This window comes from Amphiura filiformis, chromosome 17, assembly GCF_039555335.1.
Source record: "Amphiura filiformis chromosome 17, Afil_fr2py, whole genome shotgun sequence".
NCBI classification, from domain to species: Eukaryota; Metazoa; Echinodermata; class Ophiuroidea; order Amphilepidida; family Amphiuridae; genus Amphiura; species Amphiura filiformis.
The window spans coordinates 34,475,571-34,492,267 of record NC_092644.1 but is presented as its reverse complement, the minus strand read 5'-3'; the positions used below and the strand labels follow the sequence as shown (position 1 = coordinate 34,492,267).

At 35.1% G+C, this 16,697-nt stretch overlaps 1 protein-coding gene across 1 annotated transcript; it reads left to right on the top strand.

The window, feature by feature from the left end:
• The first annotated feature begins 3,444 nt into the window (after positions 1 to 3,444).
• Positions 3,445 to 7,300, top strand: LOC140137678 (uncharacterized). The gene is made up of 2 exons (XM_072159428.1): positions 3,445 to 3,694; positions 5,215 to 7,300. Exons 1-2 carry the CDS (start codon positions 3,641 to 3,643, stop codon positions 6,205 to 6,207), a joined length of 1,047 nt encoding a protein of 348 aa, XP_072015529.1. The 5' UTR covers positions 3,445 to 3,640; the 3' UTR covers positions 6,208 to 7,300.
• The last annotated feature ends 9,397 nt before the right edge of the window (positions 7,301 to 16,697 follow it).

Below are 16,697 nucleotides of genomic sequence, written 5' to 3'. Positions count from 1 at the left end.
ACTTTTGCTGAAAACACTGATAGAGCCAGTAAATGGGCTCAGGTATTCCAGTTAAAATCCATACACCCCCTATTGAAGACATGACCTTAATATCCCAGATGGGGGTATAGATTTCAAATGGAGTCACCCATTCAGGTAAACCCATTTGAAATTCACACTCCCTGTGTGTAAGATTAAGATTATGTCTTCCATAGGGGGTGTGGATTTCAACCGGAATAGCCCAATGCAGCTATAAATAATGGATGTTTGTGATCCTCACCTTGAAACCTACATGCCCATGTATTTCAACATGTGAAGTGTTACTAATTACTGCAACTAATTTTTTGTTCAGATGAATTTAATCTTGTGTTCCGTGATTTCATTAAGAATCATAGATTTTGTAGTCACCTCATTTTAAGGATTTCCCTTCTGAAGTGGAGGTTTTTAGTAAAAAAGTGAAATTTTCACCTCCATGGCCAGCGCTTGCGAGTAAGAAATGGATTTTTGAATTTTGGGGGATATTCTGAATAAGATAAGCCTGTCAGAATTTTGGAACCAGACGGGTGATTAAATTGATGCCTTGGTTTTTTGTTTTTTGTTGCAAAGTTAGCAATGTTAGCTCATGAGGCCTAAAGTGTTTACAAAGTCTCTTTTTTTGGAACAAAATTGAGAACGTCCTCTGTAAATGTTACATTATTGCTTTAATCCTACATGTAATCAGCTACCCTTGCCTTTATTTCAGTCTTGCCGTGCCAGATTACTATAGGAAGAATTTTTAACAGTTATTCAAATAACAGTATATAGCCATTGTTTATGTTCACTTGGTTAAGAAACATGGGTTTGGCGTCTTCCTTTGATAAGACCCTGGACATTGATTGTTGTACATGTGATTTATTAAAATAAAGTATTCATGATGAGATATTAATAATATGATTATAATAATTGACAGTGAGTTGAATAAAACCATTTTTATTCATTCAACCTTGGTTACCATTTTCTTATTTGTATTGTACATGTAAAATAAGTTGTTTCAAATTCATGTATTGTATGTTGAGTTGCACTTTGTTTGTCGATAGTTTGAAGGGTCATTAGTCCAAAAACCCAATGACTTGGTTATAACCTCTAAATCTCAAACTGTGTCTAAAACTAAAACTGTTACAATTAGACTGGGCCTATGGGAGTTAACAGCTCATAGTCTAAAATAAAACCGCCATAATAAAATCTGAAACTGTCACAATAGACTAGGAGCTAACAGCACTGGCTTTGTCTAAAAGACGCAGGTAAGGTTGCCATCAACCGGTTTGCGCCTGCACGATAATGACAGGCTCACCAGCCTTGAAGTTTTGTTTTTTGGAATGTCATTATATTAATTAAAAGCATTTACATTTAAGTTCAAACAGGTATTATATTGCCTGATTTCTTTTGATAACTTTTCCTTCACGAGTTTTTGTTTGGTTTTAAAGTGGTTAATGGTGCAACGCATGTTGCACATGTACCCTATAAGCACAATGGGGTACGATTGCTAGCTACAATTAGTTGATTTAGAAGAAGGGGCTATTATATCGCGAACCCTTAGAAATCACCCCAGGGAAATCAACTTCTAATCGACGTCTAGCTCAGAAACAATGAAAAATATAACCCATAGTGTTCAAAAAATATCCCAAATAGTCAGCAGGTCCAATTTCATACTACAGTGTGCAAATTTCCAAACTGCTCAGATTTTGTCAAAAACCACACCAAAGTATTTATCTGGTCATAACGATTCAGATAAAGTATTGTTTGACCTATTCCCCCCCCCACACACACATCCGTTCTTGAGTTATATATTATTATAAGCGAAATGATCGAACATAGGGGGTCAGTATTTTGATCACACATGGGCCAAAATTTGGGCTCAACTTGGGCATTGAGATTTGGCAAATAATTAATAGTACCCTAACTTGAGGTGACAACTGCAGAAGGTCCGACTCACATCTCACTAAAATGGTCTACTTCAACGCGACTCCCGCAAATATGGCAAAGGTCATCCAACATGTATATCCTTTGTTTAATTAAATTAAATTAATTGAGCACTGTCTTCGAATCTTGTTTTTTATTAATAATAAAACATGACCAGTGATGCACAAGATGGTCTTTATTTAAAGACTATCTTAGAGTCTATCTTGTTTGTCTTTTGATTACCGGCAATCCCATCCGAAAGCAGGTCTGCTAACATACATGTTCCCTGTTTCGTGGGTACGGGTAAATATATGCATGGCAAACTAGGCCTATTTTGTCGACAATAAACTTTTCAATGCAATTTGCACTAGAGTTAGAAGTAGTTAGTTATGTAACTTAAAAACGTAGCACTATCTTCAGAATTATCGAAAAGTACTTTTTTTTTTTTTTTTTTTTTTTTTTTTTTTTTTTTTTTAAATAGTTTTTTTTTTTTTTTTTTTTTTTTTTCCATTTTTATTCACCTGTACTTGGGCCTGGTGGAAAGGAAAAAAAACATACAGTCATGGTCCACCAGACCCCATCTTAATTACTGTAACCAAGATACATACAAAGATCAGAATATGTATGAGATTTTAAATAATACCGCCCCACCATGACAACAGGACCCAACCAATACCTCTGTTAAAAAGAAAGAGCAAATGCTGCGCACTACCAATCCAAGAGTGATGAAAAGGCAAGCAAAATAAGAAGTGGTAGCCCAGCAAAAAAGCATGAAAAGGCCTACACAAAGGTAACTGTTGGGTCCCCTGCCATGGGTGGGCAGAATCAGCACTATACAACATATACTTGTATAATATGAACAAATTATGTTGGTTACATGTACATCAATAAACTAGACCAGGGATTTTCTACACAAAACGAAAATCCCACCCAAACACCCCCTCAACAGTCAACACACCCATCCCCCAAACACACATACATGCAGACAAGTGACAAAACAAAACACAGATAACTTTCCCATATCACAGTGCAAATAAAAATAACACACAATGATCTTTGAAAATTACATCCCATTAAAAACCAAGATCAAAGGAAAATTTCTTAAAATGATTACCCAGTTTTCCTTTGCTTTCTGCAATTTTATATTCTGTGCCAAATTTAACTTTCACCATGTTCTTGTAAGCTTGAAAACTAGGGTTGACATCCTGAAATTTGCATCTATATTATCGAAAAGTACTTGTTTAAACATTATGAAATTGTCATTTATTGGTTTGTGCTTGTGGTCACCCGCTCTAATTTATCAAATACAAAAAAAGAATGCATATCAATCCGTTAAATGAGCGATATTGAAGGACACAACGATGGTCCTATCATAGCATAGCCAAAAATTATTTTTTTCTGAGTGTCGTCATCCATGTCGTCACAATACCTTTTAGAGAAAAATACTTGATAGACAACGGTATAAAATAAAATACCACACATGAATGCATTGTATAGAGTATACCACTTACGCCTACATAATATCAAAACCACAAAAGCAGCAAGGGCATTTACGGTCGACCCGGTCCATGCAAACTTAATACTTGGATTTTCAGTATACAACTTACAACCGCGACATACGTTTTCTGTCTACATTGTAGCCTCTGTTCTGGATGCATTATTTCTGTTTTTGAAAAAAAAAAAAAAAATTGAACCGATTTTAGATATAAAGACATTTGCAGACATGACGTGTTTATTTTACTTTTGCGTTGTTGTACTACTTGGGGCAACATACCAGGTAAGACCAATAATATTTGTGATGTTCTTTTGTTAATGTACGGATTAACATTTTGCATAGTGTTTTGTACCGCCGTATAGTTGTGTTATGTGTGTTAGTATGTTGTAACCATTATAATCGGGTGAAAACAAAAATGGCAAATAATTATCGTATTTTATTTTATTCTCGCACATGAGAAGATCATGTCTTTTCGGGTCGTATAGGCCTAGCTATTTAATAAATACACTGCAAAAAACAGCAGAGCAACACTTAATAAACACTTTAACACTTCATAAACACTTGTTTCTACAGTGAAGGTACAGGGATTTTAATTTATAAACACCAAAACACGTTTAGAAATATGAAGATGTTTATGTTTTTTAACACAAGATAGTGTTTAAATACATATTTTAAACATATTTGGTGAAATAAATCAATGCTGTTATTACCCTGATTGCGCAATAGTTACAACAATAACTACAACAACAACCATGACAACGCTCATTTGTAAATCGGATTTGGGAAAATAGTTATGTACAAAACGTAGGCCCTAGTAGGGCCTACGCCTACTCCAAACAGATTCAAATTTCTGAAAATTTACCATATATAGGCCTAGGCCTAATGAAAAATAAAAAGAAAGAAATATTAAATTGACAAGAAAGAAAAACGTTTTTGGCGTTTTCTCCCTCCCGACATAATTCGTGCACACATGTCATAGGCCTACTTATGTTATCAAGCCTTGGGATCTCCTTAACACGTTTAATTTCTTTGTAGGCCTATGTCAGCTTTATTTACCTCAATATTTGAGTGCAAACACCGCTATGTGTGGTACCCTCCTGCAACCCATCACTGACGAATTTTGTGCGACCCGCGCAACCATTAAAAAAAAAAGGAAAATTGCTTTAAATTTAAAAGTATTGTTGGGTTGTTGTTTGAACCGGCATTTTAATCATGTTAATATTCATCTTGTTCAGATTTTGGGACAGGGATTGCAGACGTTTGTAAAATTAGCGGGAAAATGAGTAATGATATATAATATGTCACAAAATCATAAAAGGCCTATTCACTATTAGATATAAAGTGATTTTTGCTTTAAAACGCCAGGAAATGGCTTCGCGATCGGGGTGCCGAAAAAAAATCCAGACTCTTAATTAAACGGGCTCCACTAAACATGCATCTCATCTCATTTTGTTTGCTATAGGCTATATCTAGCAGAACGACAGACTGCAGATCCGTCGGATAACGCTTTTTCAATGGGAAAATGGCAAAAAAACTTTGCTGCTTGGATGATGTCACGATAAGGTTACATTTATTCCGCATTGAAAAGCGTGTTCCGACAGATCTGCACTCGAACGGCCTGCTAGATATACGAGCGTACATGTAGGTCCACAGCCCGCCCGCGAACTCGGCCCACGTATTGCTCACAGTGATGCATGGCAAAGCAATATCACGAAAATCAACATTGCTTATAGCTTTATTTCCACCGTGACAAATTCCGTAAGGTAAAATAATCCGATCTCTTCACTTTTGTTCATTCGTAGATACACGGAATGCCACTTGCTGATCCGGACAACTATGTCGACGCACTTCTCCATGAGCGACATCAGGAAGTCGTGGTATCATCAGTTCTTGACCATCAGCTGATTTGCCAGAAAGCAGTAACTTACGCCTCAAAAGATCTCGAATATAGCAAACGTGACGACGTCTTCCTTAATCTTGTCATCAATGTCTGCTTACCAGATGTTGACGGAAACAAACTTCTTCAACTATTAACAGACTTTCAAAGTAAATCTACTACCACTAAGAGTCCACAGTGGGATGAAGGACTTTTACCTGAAGTAGGGCCTGGTCAAGAAGGCTTCGGAGATAATGACGAAGAAGATGAGACCGACCCAACTGAGGAAACCCCAGAACTAATTGGCGGACTTCCAGCAGAAACTGGACCGGGTCAAGAGGGCGTAAATTCTGGTGGTAATGCTAGTGAAGAGACGGATACCCCTGATTGGACGGAGAACAACGATAATTGGTGGGATGGTATGTTTCCTGAAACAGTTATTACAACTAAAGTACCTGGTACCAATGATGACGACGAGGAACCTCCAAGTTGGCGTAAAAGGGATAAGAAGTCATGGCAACTTATATCTGCTCTTCTAGCAAACATCATAAATGATGACAGCGGTTCTTCATCATCATCATCAGAAGAAGAAAGTGATAATCCACCTACAAAACCAGCCAGCGGTAAGAATCCAACAACCGAAGCACCTGCACCTAAGCAAACAACAGTCTTCACAACAGAAGCCCCCGTCCCTAGTACCGCGAGGCAAACCACACAGTCTCCAACAACTACTGCTGGAATTACTACTACACTCCAAACTACCCAGTCTCCCACTACTACTGTTGGAACCACTATTAGTACTACTACGCTACCACCAGTGCAACCAAATCGGAAGAACACCGACCAAGATGAAACCGATGAAAGAGAGTTGAATGAGCTTCTTCGTAGGCTGCTTATTGAACTTGAAAATGGAAGCTAAAAATGTGAGCCATGGCTCACATACTCACATTTTCACATTTGGCTCACATTTTCACGCATAATCATCATTAAGCTTATTATAAATTATGAGGCCAGTATCCATGCACATGATTTCAGTTCCTTAAGGGATCGGATAGCAACGATTGCACAGTATTTTCAAGTGGGACCTGAGAGCACATCAGAGACACACTAAATTGCATTCTGAATACGAAGAATGTGTTTCTGATATCTATTTTTTTCTTTTAATTCGCAATATATAATACAAATTTTATGGCAAATTATTAAAAAGTAATATTTTGTATATTTTTGATTTTGGCCTACTTAAAGGAGTATTTCGTTATCCTAGCATCCTCTTTTTATGCCATTATCAGTACATATCCACGACAAAAGTTTATTCCCAAAATTCCAGTTGATTCCGATTTTGCGTTTGCGAGTTATGCATGATTATGTCTATTACACTGCTCCACAGACAATGTGTTGTAATTTCGTTCTGGTATTTGAACGAAATTCAAATTTCACGATATCTTTGCTATTAAAACGAATTTATCTGCAAGAATGTTTTTGTACATAAACATTATGTAGCCAGAGGTTTCCAGTGATATAAAAATCTCTACTTGTTTTGAGAAAAGTGTGGGGATGATGCTGTGGATCACGAAATGCCCTTTTAACAGTCCTCGAGGTAAACTTCATAAATCTAATGATACGTACTTAAAGTCAATAAAGTGTCTGTAGCTGGAAGGAAAAGCCGTCCATTGTATGAAAAATTTGACCTTTCGTAGGTCTTTTGCGGAATTTTTTTTATTTATTTCTTCAATACGAAAGGTCAAAATTTTCAAATGATATTCGGCTTTTTATCCCAGTACATCATTAGATTTATGATGTTTACTTCGAGGACTGTTATACGGTACATGTCAAAAAATATCAATTATTAATGATTTACCATAAAATTTGTATTATATCGAAACAATTAAAATTATTTGATATCAGAAGGACATTCCTCGTATTCAGAATAGAATTTGATGTGTCTGATGTGCTCTCATGTCCCACCAAAATACTGTTGAAACGTTGCTATCCGATCATGAAGGGGTGCACCGCACCATCTTAGATTTCAGGAGGTGTAGTTTTGTTTGGAAAATAAAACGTTACTCACTAGTCATGCTAGTGAGACGAAAGCAAATCGCCACACGAATGAGTATCAAAATTATTATCCGTCACCTAACTCTGTATAAAGTTTACTTAAAATTGGAATTAAAACAATTTTGCCGCATGAGTTGGTGAAAAAAATCCACACGACCCAAAGTTTTACTAACAGCTTTTGGCAATATTGGTGCACCTCTGATAAGTTTTCGAAGTTCATAACACAAACTTTTAAGACATTCTATCTACAAATTAAAATTTCACTCTTTTGGAACGAATTTCACTTTTATGGAGCGCATAAGTATATATACTTACTTATTTGGTGCACTCTTTTACATTATGAGAGTAGGTTTTTAAAGTTCGAGCGTATTTACTTCCGGTTAATTTTTTTCGTGAACGTTAATAAAACGGCCATATTTCAAAAACATCGAAATGTGAGTTCGATCGAACATTGAACCTGAGGTCTTGGTGATATTTTGATTTACATTTTTCTCGAACTTGTCTTTATTTTGATTAATCGTTTTTTGCAATTGTTTCGAAAAACTATCAATCAAAATAAAGACAAACAAGAAAATATATCCATTTGAAGACTCGAACTGTCAAAACAAACAGCCTATAAGTTCGAAATAACACAATAATAGTTATACTAATTACTCTTGTGAGAATACACACTGCTGCACGATATAGTATGTATTTAATTTTAGAGCAGCACTTAATAAACACGTAAGTGTTTATCTATTATGTTTATTTGCTTAAAAAGTTACCTTTTTCAGAGCACTTATTGAGCAGCGTCGTAGCTTGCGACACCATCACGACGTCTTCATTCAGTGATGGAGTCGCAAGCTACGCGTCGCTGCTCAATGAAGACTCTGAAAAGGTAACTTTTTAAGCAAATGTCAAACATGACAGAGTCCAATATCAGTATCCATGCTGCTATATATATGTTACTAATTACGTGTTTTGGTGTTGCTCTAAGCATAGATCATCTACTCATAGGAGTAAGAGGCTGTAGGCCTATCAAACAAAATGAGCCGTTTGTTGCCGAACTCGTTACCAAGAAATTATTCAAAATCTTTTGCACGCATTCATTAATTTGGTATACATACCACAAATGTTATACCAAATTAAAATGTCAAAGGAATTTTAGATATGCTACAAACTTGTTTTTAGTCTCAGATAAAACCGAACGGTTGATATTGGTTTAGTATACCTGATAATAGACTGTTTTTTGCTCACCCTGTATTATATAGCATTCGTTTTATTTAAAAGCAGTATTGTAAGATTTGCTGAAGAGACGGTCTTGTTACCTTAGCCAAATGGCATTTGGCTAAGGGTCTCTTTTTCTTAGGTTCTAATTCTTTCTTTCTTTCTTCTACCAATCGTATAAAGAGCCATCGTAACCATATGCGTTTGTCAATTTTGACGAAATTTGGTTATTATGACCATTGAGGGTTGCCACAAATGTCATGTGAAAATGTCTGGCGCAAATGTCATGTCAAGGTCATTATAGCCCAAAACGTGTTTTTCACTTAATATGCTACTCCTTCCCCATAATACATACGCTGGCGAAGTTACGTAATTAATCGGATTAACTATACCATAGCAATAGGTACAAACAATTTTGAATATACCGCGCTGCACTACAAACAGGTTGCACTCATCACCTGTCTTCAATCATATAATAGATTGAATACAATACCGCTCTTTTCAAAGAGACTAATCTTACAGGTGCAAGTGATTGGCATTTCTTTAACATCTATGGTTCAATGCAGAGGAACCGCATGAACGTAGTAGTGCAGCGCGATATAATCAAAAATTGTTTGTACCTATTGCTATGGTAGTTAATCCGATTATTACGTAACTTCGCCAGCGTATAGCACCGTGACATCCGCCGCCGCCGCATATCAAAACCTTTAGTAACATTTCAGAATCAGTGAATCCACGACAGACTTGGCCATTCAAAACGCAACAGAAAACTAGCTAAAATGGCCAAATTTTTCTTTAAATCGCCGTCAATTTCGAACTAGTGAACTCAGAATTCTGTTCCCACGTTTATATTACCTTGAGATATTCCTTAACCCTAAAATTATTTTTTTGAAGCTGTAGGTGCTTCCATGAACCCGCCTGAATTTTTATTTATTCCATGTTTTCACTAAATTGTGTTTCTTTCCCTGCGTGGAATCAAGTTTTTCTGGGTTTTCCTGTCAAACCTGCCCTGTTCCAACAGTCACTCTACGAAATAGCGCTACGCTATTAAAAATGTCCTCGGGTTAATCGACTGTATAGACATTTTCCCTAATGGTCATCTAAAAATGGTTATGATAGACCTGAATTTAGTCTCGCCGCATAAAAAAAACTATGGGTACCCCCTAATCAGAAGTCAATTCTAGTCCCTTCGATAACTCGCTGGGTCTGCTAGTCTTAGTCACAGTCTATATGGCACAGCATAATTCGCATTACAGTGAAATGCGACCAGCGTAGACTTTGCATAGACTATACGATCTATTTTTAGCATGACTCCACATAGCTCGCGTTGATCAAGGTCACTGTAGCTTTTCATTGCGCAGTGAATATTATTTTGGGTAAAAAACATGTTACTTTTCACATAGAAAGGTTTTGATATTGACTTGCACACATGCATCGTCTATAGCCAGTGTCAAAAAGTTCTACACAGAATTGGGGAAAGGGGTCATTTCCGGCATGTAACCAAATACCTTAAATCGGCCATCGTAGCCATATAATTTTTTCGTTTCTTCTTTAACTTCCGATAGCATAAAGCAGGGTTGGGTGTTAGGTTTAATAACACTTGCCGCTTCACCATAAAATTTGTATTATATCGAGAATGTCAAACAATTAAAATTATTTGATATCAGAAAGACATTCCTCGTATTCAGAATGGAATTTGACGTGTCTGATGTGCTCTCATGTCCCACCAAAATACTGTTGAAACGTTGCTATCCGATCATGAAGGGGTGCACCGCACCATCTTAGATTTCAGGAGGTGCAGTTTTGTTTGGAAAATAAAACGTTACTCACTAGTCATGCTAGTGAGACGAAAGCAAATCGCCACACGAATGAGTATCAAAATTATTATCCGTCACCTAACTCTGTATAAAGTTTACTTAAAATTGGAATTAAAACAATTTTTCCGCATGAGTTGGTGAAAAAAAATCCACACGACCCAAAGTTTTACTAACAGCTTTTGGCAATATAATGGTGCACCTCTGATAAGTTTTCAAAGTTCATAACACAAACTTTTAAGACATTTTATCCACAAATTAAAATTTCACTCTTTTGGAGCGAATTTCACTTTTATGTAGCGCATAAGTATATACTTACTCTTTTGGTGCACTCTTTTACATTATGAGAGTAGGTTTTTAAAGTTCGAGCGTATTTACTGGTTTAGAGACGTCACTTCCGGTTAATTTTTTTTTCGTGAACGTTAAGGGCTGGGGTATGAACGTTTGGACAGTATTTATTGTGGGACATTAGAGCACATCAGACATATCGAATTGCATTCTGAATACGAAGAATGTCATTCTGATATCAAATAATTTTGATTTTTGAAATTCGCAATTTAATACACATTTTATGGCAAATCATTAAAATTGATATTTTTGATATGTAACAGTACTTGAAGTAAACTTTATAAATCTGATGATTTATACTTAAAAGTGTATGTAGGTGGGATGAAAAGCCGACGATCAATTGAAAAATTTTGACCTTTCGTATTGAAGATATGGATTTTTTCCCCAAAACACCAAATAAAATTAGGTCTTTTTGGGGAAAAATCCATATCTTCAATATGAAAGGTCAAAATTTTCAATTGACCGTCGGCTTTTCCTCCTGCTACATACACTTTAAGAATATGTCATTAGATTTATATAATTTACTTAGAGGACTGTTATATATCAAAAATTTGAAAAATATCAAATTTTTATAATTTGTCATAAAATTTGTATTATATTGTGATTTTCAAAAAATGAAAATTATTTGATATCAGAAAGACATGCTTCGTATTCAGAATGCAATTCGATAGGTTTGAGGTGCTCTCATGTCCCACAAAAAATACTGTCGAAACGCAATAAACGCTCATTTTAGATCCCTTAATAAAACGGCCATATTTCAAAAACATCGAAATGTGAGTTCGATCGAACATTGAACCTGAGGTCTTGGTGATATTTTGATTTACATTTTTCTCGAACTTGTCTTCATTTTGATTAATCGTTTTTGCAATTGTTTCGAAAAACTATCAATCAAAATAAAGACAAACAAGAAAATATATCCATTTGAAGACTCGAACTGTCAAAACAAACAGCCTATAAGTTCGAAATAACACAATAATAGTTATACTAATTACTCTTGTGAGAATACACACTGCTGCACGATATATTATGTATTTAATTTTAGAGCAGCACTTAATAAACACGTAAGTGTTTATCTATTATGTTTATTTGCTTAAAAAGTTACCTCTTTCAGAGCACTTATTGAGCAGCGACGTAGCTTGCGACACCATCACGGCGTCTTCATTCAGTGATGGAGTCGCAAGCTACGCGTCGCTGCTCAATGAAGACTCTGAAAAGGTAACTTTTTAAGCAAATGTCAAACATGACAGAGTCCAATATCAGTATCCATGCTGCTATATGTTACTAATTACGTGTTTTGGTGTTGCTCTAAGCATAGATCATCTACTCATAGGAGTAAGATCGCTGTAGGCCTATCGAACAAAATGAGCCGTTTGTTGCCGAACTCGTTACCAAGAAATTATTCAAAATCTTTTGCACGCATTCATTAATTGTCATTCATCAAAATGTCAAAGGAATTTTAGATATGCTACAAACTTGTTTTTAGTCTCAGATAAAACCGAACGGTTGATATTGGTTTAGTATACCTGATAATAGACTGATTTTTGCTCACCCTGTATTATATAGCATTCGTTTTATTTAAAAGCAGTATTGTAAGATTTGCTGAAGAGACGACGGTCTTGTTACCTTAGCCAAATGGCATTTGGCTAAGGGTCTCTTTTTCTTAGGTTCTAATTCTTTCTTTCTTTCTTCTAGCCATATGCGTTTGTCAATTTTGACGAAATTTGGTTATTATGAACATTGAGGGTTGCCACAAATGTCATGTGAAAATGTCTGGCGCAAATGTCATGTCAAGGTCATTATAGCCCAAAACGTGTTTTTCACTTAATATGCTACTCCTTCCCCATTATTACATAGCACCGTGACATCACTTGCACACATGCATCGTCTATAGCCAGTGTCAAAAAGTTCTACACAGAATTGGGGTCAAAGGGGTCATTTCCGGCATGTAACCAAATGCCTTAAATCGGCCATCGTGTAGCCATATAATTTTTTCGTTCCTTCTTTAACTTCCGATAGCATAAAGCAGGGTTGGGTGTTAGGTTTAATAACACTTGCCGCTTCACTTCGCGAATTCGCTCGCCGTTAGAAATATTGGCCGTGTGCGCAAATATCTGAAACAAAATAGTACTGAAAAACTGGTTCATGCATTCATCTGCTCAAGAATCGACTCAAACAATGGCATTCTCCGATGGGCTTCCAAATGTTCAGATCAGCATGATACGATTCGTTTTCACCAATTTCATAATATTCCCATCACATCCTTGATTTTCGAGTTTTTGTAGAAAATCAATGACAAATAAATGATAATCTCATGCGTCACATCCTTGATCTTCATCTTTTTATATGATTCGATTCACTTTCAGCAGTCTAATAATATTCCCATCACATCCTTGATCTTCGAGTTTTTATAGAACACCAATGCTTTAAAAAATGTTAATCTCATGCGTCACGTCCTTGATCTTCATCTTTTTATATGATACAATTCACTTTAAACAATTTCATAATATTCCCATCACATCCTTGATCTTTGAGTTTTTATAGAGCATCAATGTTAAATAAATGATAATCTTATGCGTCACATTCTTGATCTTTATCTTTTTATATGAAACAAGTCACTTTACACAATTTCATAATATTCCCTGGACTTCAGATCCTTGATCTTCGAGTTTTTATTGAGCATCATCAAGGATAAATAAATGGTAATCCGTCACATCCTTGATCTTCAGTTTTTATATAATACGATTCAATTGCAGCAATTTCATAATATTCCCATCACATCCTTGATGTTCGAGTTTTTATAGAACATTAATGACAAATGAATGACAATCTCATGCGTCACATCCTTGATCTTCATTTTTTCACATTATTCTATTCACTTTCAGCAGTCTAATAATATTCCCATCACATCCTTGATCTTCGAGTTTTTATAGAACCTTAATGATAAAGAAATTATTATGAAATTGTTTAAAGTGACTTGTTTCATATAAAAAGATTTATTTGTCATTGATGTTCTATAAAAAGTCGAAGATCAGGGATGTGATGGGAATATTAGGAAATTGTTAAAAGAGAATTGTGTCATACATGTGTATGAAAGATGATGATCAAGGATGTGACGCATAAGATTATCATTTATTTAACATTTATGCTCAAAAAAACTCAAAGATCAAGGATGTGATGGGAATTTTATGAAATTGCTACAAGTGAATCGTATCATATAAAAAAGATGAAGATCAAGGATGTAACGGTTGAGATTATCATTTATTTATCATTGATGTTGCATAAAAACCTCGAAGATCAAGGATATGATGGGACTATTATGATATTGCTACAAGTGAATCGTATCATATAAAAAAAATGAAGATCAAGGATGTGACGGATGAGATTATCATTTTTTTAACATTAAAATTCTATAAAAACTCGAAGATCAAGGATGTTATGAGAATTATTATGAAATTGTTAAAAGTGAATCGAATCATATAATAAGATGAAGATCAAGACTGCAACGGTTGAGATTATCATTTATTTGTCATTTATGTTCTATAAAAACTCGGAGATCAAGGATGTGATGGGAATATTATGAAATTGCTACAAGTGAATCGTATCATATAAAAAGATCACGGTTTTTTTAATGTATGTAGAATTGGCTTCATTATTAACTAAATGCAAACTATAGGTGGCGATATTTATCCAAATCATATTTCCTAATTTGCAAGGAGTAGGTTATCAATACTCCCATTATAACAGATGGAATAGGGGAAACAAGTAAAAACGAAATTATATAAACATAATTGCATCAAAAACTAAAAGGAATTATTTGTATTAAAAGTTTAAAAGAGTAATTTCAATTAACTAAATAATGCCACCAATCTTGTCATAAATCGATACATTTCATATCCGAAAAAGCTGTGAAAGTGAATAATTTTGTAAATAAGGGGATATTCAAGTTGAAAATGACTCTAAAGCATACAATAGCAGGATACCGCTTTTAGCTGTTTAAGCCTAAAACTGGGTTGTTCATGTTTTTGAAAAAGTAATAAATAGTCACATCAGAGAACCGTGAGATGAAGATGAAGGATGTAACGGTTGAGATTATCATTTATTCATCATTGATGTTTAATAAAAACTCGAAGATCAAGGATGTGATGGGAATATTAGGAAATTGTTAAAAGTGAATTGTGTCATCAAAACCCAGCAAAACACAAAACGTTTTCGACATCATTCGCAAAAGGTTATAAAAAGACTGTCAGAAAACGTTTAAATGTCGGGCTATATAAAGGGTATATTAAGGGTATAAAACGTTTTCATAACATTTTTTGACATAGACATATTTTGATAATCTACTGCCCAGCACACACAGACTGTTTTACAGAAAACGTTTAAATGTCAGGTTATATAAAGGGTATAAAAACGTTTTATAAACTTGATACAAAACATTCTAAACAGAATGTTATTTTGGGGTTGAAAAAATATTTTGCGAAAAACGTTTGCCCAAAACATTTGTAATAACTTTTTAAAAACGTCTTTATGACCTTTATATAACCCGACATTTAAATGTTATTAAAACGTTGTGAAAAAAGATTTTAAGAACATTTCTGTGTTTGCTGGGAGCAAATATTTTAACATAATGTTATTTAAGTGTTGACAAAATAGTTAGCAAAAATGTTTGCAAGAATAGTTTGCAATAACATTTTGAAAACTTTTAAAAATATTGTTGTAGTGTGTTTTCATACAAAACGTTTTAAAACGTTTTCATGACCTTTATATAACCCGACATTTTAATGTTATTAAAACGTTTTTACCAAAACCATAAATATAACTTGGGTCGTTTTTGTGTTTGCTGGGAAGATGAAGATCAAGGATGTGGCGGATGAGATTTTCATTTATTTATCATTGATGTTCAATAAAACTCGTAGATCAAGGATGTGATGGGAATATTAGGAAATTGAATTATATGAATACAAGACCCACCCAAGTCCATACTTTGGCCAAATTGAGTTAAGCATGGGAAATTGTTGCTATACATAGGCCTGTTATATGTATGAAAGAACAACTCAAATTCATTCTCTGTGTCTATTGAGCATGTATGAAAGAACCACCCAAGTTCAGGATTTGAGTCTTGTATGTAACACATTGATTGAAATCCAGTATGTATAAAAGTCCACTTGTAACACATTCATTGCTTGAGAGTGACTTTTGAAAAGAAAAATGGGCTTAATCAAGGAAAGTGTGTGGTTTATTTTACATGGCAGTATGCTTACAACATAATACATACCTGTGTGCTTTATTTTGTATTATCTTACTCGTGGTAATATCATTCCAACATTGTCGTCTTTGTATATGATTAAAATAACACCCAAGTCCAGCATTTAAAATGAACCCCCACGGAATCCCTGAAATGCTAATCGCCATACCTAATACAGTTTAACCCACTCATTTGCACGTAAAACTTACCATATCTTGACTGAAGGAATTAAAGTGATACACAGGTGTTTTTTTTCTCAAAATCACTTCCCATGGACTTGGGTGGGTTTTGAATTCATGTATTTAATTGTTTAAAGTGATTTGTGTCACATGAAAAGATGAAGATCAAGGATGTGACGGATGAGAACACCATTTATTCACGCGAGTGACCGTTTTCTGGCCAACGTTTATTGCGCAATCGGATCACGTGGGATGCATGATCTTGCAGTCGCTTCCTGCTCTATTGTTTTGTATAATGATAATAACAATATACTAGGGGGTGGCACCAAATGTACGGTTTTTGTATCAGTCATGCAAACATATGGTGAATTTTGTTGGCTTGATCTCAACAAAGTGAGCCAAGGTATCAATCGGTTATGAATAATTCACATCAACTCGGCCCATGTGATTAAGGTCGCCACTTAAAGGTGTCGTAAGTTTAACGAATCGTACCTGTTGCAGAGAGTAAGGGAGTAAAAACACCCTCTATCACGGTCACGACAGGCGGAAATAGGGGTCAACTACT